A 4,347-nucleotide genomic window follows, 5' to 3' on the forward strand; every position below is an offset into this window, starting at 1 on the left:
CTTTATCACAAAATTAACACATAAACAACACATGCCATAATACCAAGATTAAACGAATAAAATTCTACCGATTGATAGAGGGATAGTGTGAGCTTCATGAAATCCAGTTGACAAGTTCCCCAACTGACTATCTACAGAGGAGGGAAAACACTAAGTAAGCATTTCAAATGCTTAGTAAGTTCAAATGTATTAAAACGGTAAATTTACCTCAATTTTTAAAATAACATTTCAATTAAATAATTTGGTAAAGATTACCTAACATGGCAAATCACAATAAGGTGAGTTCAATACCAAAATCCCAATGTTCTTTTCATATTTTTCAGGCTTTCCTTTTTCTTTGCATGTTTTGTTTTGTTAGTGATGATTTAGAAATGTAATGCGGAAGCTCGAGATTGAATTTTAAGTTCTCAAACAATCAACTTGAAGCTTATGACATCTTTTTGCAACCTAAGTAACTTCTTGCAAGAGTAGCTTTTAGACCAAAGTTCTTGAATTCAAATTTGAACATTTTCAACAAGAATTAAATGATGAAATAATGAAAAATAAATAATTGAAGAACTAAAGAAAAGAAAAAACAGATGATAGATGGATTGATGAAAAGAAAAAAGAAGATGATTGGTGTTGACGACAAATAGTGGAATAGATAATCAGCCTCCTTTGGTGAACTTACACCAACAAAAAACCATATTAGCCTTTAATCAACCTCTAGTAGACTTGAATTAGACAACCTCTACAATCTTGAAGAATTAAAGCAAAAATTCTATCAAGAAAGAAATAATAAACTAATCTTGTAAGAAAATCACCCTTAGAATATTTTAATAATAAAAAAATCAAGAAAAATACATATTATGGTGGCTACCCATGCTTAGCTATTTATAAGCATGTGTCTTACTTGAACCCCAAGTAAATATTGAATCTCCCAAGACTTAGTCAACTATCTTGCAAAGTAAGTTACATAAACTTCTTATTAATCTAAAATATTTAAAAAAATTGAAATAAACAAATTCAAAAAATATAAAACTTAATAAATACATTATTAGGCTTATATATGATCAAATTTGAGCATTAAAATTGAACCCAATATTATTTAAAAACTAAGTAAAGTCTAAAAACTTGTTATTCCCACTTTAATCACGTCCAAACAATTCTGCTAACGTAGTTTTTACTAAAATGATCATATCTTAAGCTTCTGAAGTCAAAATAAGGCAATTCAAAGTGCGTTTCAAAGTTAAGATACTAGTTTTTCATCCATATAAAGACATCTCAACCTATCTAAATCTCATCCAAAAATTCATCGTAAGACAATTGTTTTTTTTAACTTGGAAATTGACAGCTTTGGTGAAATTAATTTAATGAGTTTCAACCCATCCATGAATGCATTAAAATGGTTTTTAGAATCGTACCAATTGCCGAACCAGTCAAGCCACGGTTCGTTGTCCAACTGATTCAACCGTCAATTGAGTTCAATTAAATAAATTATTAAAAAATTCATAAAATTTTAAAAAGAAAAACAAATATATACTAAAAAATATAAAACTTGGTCCAACCAGTTCAGAGTGGTTCATGGTCCAACCAATTCAACCTCTTTATCCTGATATGTATACCAGCGGATTTCAATTCCAGCTGACCAATCTGATTGGATTCCAAGTATGAATTTAAACGGGTCCTCCAGTGTGTACACTCCCCAACTTTCTACTATTTCCTTGGATGCTACAGTATGGAGGGACCATGTAACTCAAATCCAGTGGCTGCCTCTACTTGAGATGGTTTGGTGTCTATCCCCTTCAAGCTCCATCCAAATTTCTGAAGTGGCTATTGGTGTCTTCTTAGGGGGTCCTTGTGATGGTATCGCCTTCCAATGAAAGACGAGCACTGTTGGTTGTCTTGAGAGATGACGTTTTGGCCTTGATGCCTTCTTAGTTTTGGAACTTCCGGAATGAAAGCGATTCTCTTTCAAAAGCCAAGCAATTCTGGGCATATTAAAACCAAACGTCACATAAATAAGATAAGGTTCCACTCAGCTAATTCTGAAATGAAAGCGATTTCTCTTTCAAAAGCCAAGCAATTGGGGACCTCACATGGTTAGAACATGCTGCCCCCAAGTGGTCCCTTAAATGCTTGATATTATTGAACTTGTACCAGCCTTGAGATTTGTGCGATTTAATTAGTCCAGTTTTCTTCTTTTTGTACTAAAAAAGTTCAAAGATTAGTGCGATTAAATTATTGAACTTTCAAAGATGTTATAATTGGTAACTGATTTACATTCAAGTAGATTAAACTTCAAGGGCCAAATATACAACTTGATACAAAATCTCTTCATTTAGGGTTCTTTTTCCCCCCTTTTTTCCCACTAATTTCTCATATTAATTGCTTCCTAAGAAGCTGCAACTAGCAGTGCACCCAACATCCAAAAATTTACAGTTATTTTCCTAACGTTTTACCCAGCTGTGAGTGACTGTATTTGGTAGCCAACATAATTGGCCATAACCACTGCTGGTTGCTGATCCTCCTTGGTTTTCAACAGAAGATTCAAATCTAAACAGCCTCAGAAAAATGCCCCCCATATTTTACAAACTACTAATCTTTGCCACTAAATCAGAGCAGATGTTTGGATAATTTTGTTCATTTTGCTGCTTCAATGAGTTGAGTCTTTCAACCAATATGTCTAAAGCTTCCTTCATCCACCAATGCTGGCACACATCCCTGGCTTCTTTAACATTCATCTGAACACAATCAAAGGAAAAAGCAAATCAATGAAATGAAACTCGGAAGTCATTTTTCAAGTGTTCAATGTAAGAAGTGAAGAACAGTAACAAAAGCTTACCCACGTCCTTTGTCTCAGATTTTGCTCAGGCCAGAAATCAAGTTCTTCTTTCACAAGCAAAGGGAACATATAACCTTCATAAAATGTGCCATGGCTTTTGCTCATGAAGTCCCACTTCCCCAGTTCACACTGTTTTAAAAGTATATATAAATATTAATAAGAATTTCAGTTCGAGAAACGTTGGGATTTTTAAACAATGATTAAGGAACAGTTGAATTAAATAGTAACCTCAACATTGCCTCGAACACCAGCTTCTTCAAGTGACTCTCTTAATGCAGCTTCTTCTCTAGATTCATCAAGCTCCCAACCACCCTGAGAATTAAAACCAAACAGCCCCACAATAATTATTAATGCATGATTTGACAGAGCAAACAAGAGTTTTAATTAACTTTTTTGAAACATTACTGAATCTTTATACCTTGGGAAACATCATTTTTTGACATTTCTGGGAGGAGATCACAAGTACCTCCAAGTCATCAGTCATGGTTCCATCACTGCTAGATTTGTATCTATAGGGAATGCACCTGCAATCGTCGAAATTGAAGAAATGAGTTTTGCCATCATTCATCCCAAGAAAAAAGATTTTTTTTCTCTCTTTATACAATAAAATGGAAACAGTCCAAGGCTCCTAGCATGAAATTTCTGACCAAAAATGTCAGGCCCCAGTTCAGAAAAGAACAAAATTTTCAACAGGAGCCCAGAAAAATTAAAGATAAGGGAACAAATAAAATTTCTCAAGACGAAAAAAAAAAAAAGGATGAAGCAAATCAAACTCTCTTCATCATGAAAATCTCACCCAACAACTTGGCGTCGGCCTAGGTTATCGTATCGCTGCAAGTGCCTTCCAGTGCGAGAAACCATGCAAACCATCCTCAAACAAATTGAAAAAAAACGATCGAACAAGAACCAAGAATACCCAGAACCAATAAATTGAAAGAAGAAGTAAATAGAACAATTTATGGAAGCAAATAAGCTTAGCCCCTGACGAAATTAACCAGATATTATTATTTTTCTTTTGTAAATTATAGAAACAATCCCGGGAGATAGGCTTCTTCAGAGTATAAAGAAACTGATTATCGTAAAATTGGAGTATATTTTCAGGTAAAAAGGCAACAAAAAGAGAAAGATAATTGAGAGAGAAGCTGAAAATGTAAGGACATGGAATTGGGTATTTATAGAAAAAAGGGGAGAGAGAAGAGTAAACAAAATTAATTAATTAAACACAAAGTTAGTGCATAATAGTGGTAGTAGATGATGAAAATGATGTTTATGATTCGAAAAAAGGGTAGGTGTTGAGACGCGTCTCCTTCTATAAGCTTCGGTGCCGTTTCGTTAACAAGGGTTTAGAGTTTTATTAGTTTAATATTATTTTATTAGAAAAAAAAAAGAGAGAGTTTTTATAAGGTGTTGTAGCCAACACGTACACGGTTGATCTGATGTAAAAAGGAATTGACTTTCTTTATCAAGCATCTCGCTCACGTGTGCGATCATTGGCTATGCATGTTGGCTGTTTTTCTTTGAGA

The 4,347-nt window shown here is 33.8% G+C and overlaps 1 protein-coding gene across 1 annotated transcript; it reads right to left on the bottom strand.

Annotated features, from left to right (window-relative positions):
* Positions 1-2,220: 2,220 nt before the first annotated feature.
* LOC108467680 (nudix hydrolase 18, mitochondrial-like) lies at positions 2,221-3,996 on the bottom strand. The gene is made up of 5 exons (XM_017768415.2): positions 3,621-3,996; positions 3,243-3,348; positions 3,053-3,136; positions 2,825-2,953; positions 2,221-2,723 (listed from the first exon to the last, which is right to left on the bottom strand). Exons 1-5 carry the CDS (start codon positions 3,692-3,694, stop codon positions 2,568-2,570), a joined length of 549 nt encoding a protein of 182 aa, XP_017623904.1. The 5' UTR covers positions 3,695-3,996; the 3' UTR covers positions 2,221-2,567.
* Positions 3,997-4,347: the final 351 nt, after the last annotated feature.

This window comes from Gossypium arboreum, chromosome 3 (assembly GCF_025698485.1).
Source record: "Gossypium arboreum isolate Shixiya-1 chromosome 3, ASM2569848v2, whole genome shotgun sequence".
Classification (NCBI taxonomy): domain Eukaryota; kingdom Viridiplantae; phylum Streptophyta; class Magnoliopsida; order Malvales; family Malvaceae; genus Gossypium; species Gossypium arboreum.

Bases quoted from the DNA above. Each gene is read 5' to 3' on its own strand.
- LOC108467680 (XM_017768415.2), bottom strand. From the start codon at position 3,694: ATGGTTTGCATGGTTTCTCGCACTGGAAGGCACTTGCAGCGATACGAT. The intron at 3,137-3,242 runs GTATAAAGATTC...TTTAATTCTCAG, and splicing joins AAAAAATGATGTTTCCCAAG to GGTGGTTGGGAGCTTGATGA. The intron at 2,724-2,824 runs GTAAGCTTTTGT...GATTGTGTTCAG, and splicing joins ATCTGAGACAAAGGACGTGG to ATGAATGTTAAAGAAGCCAG.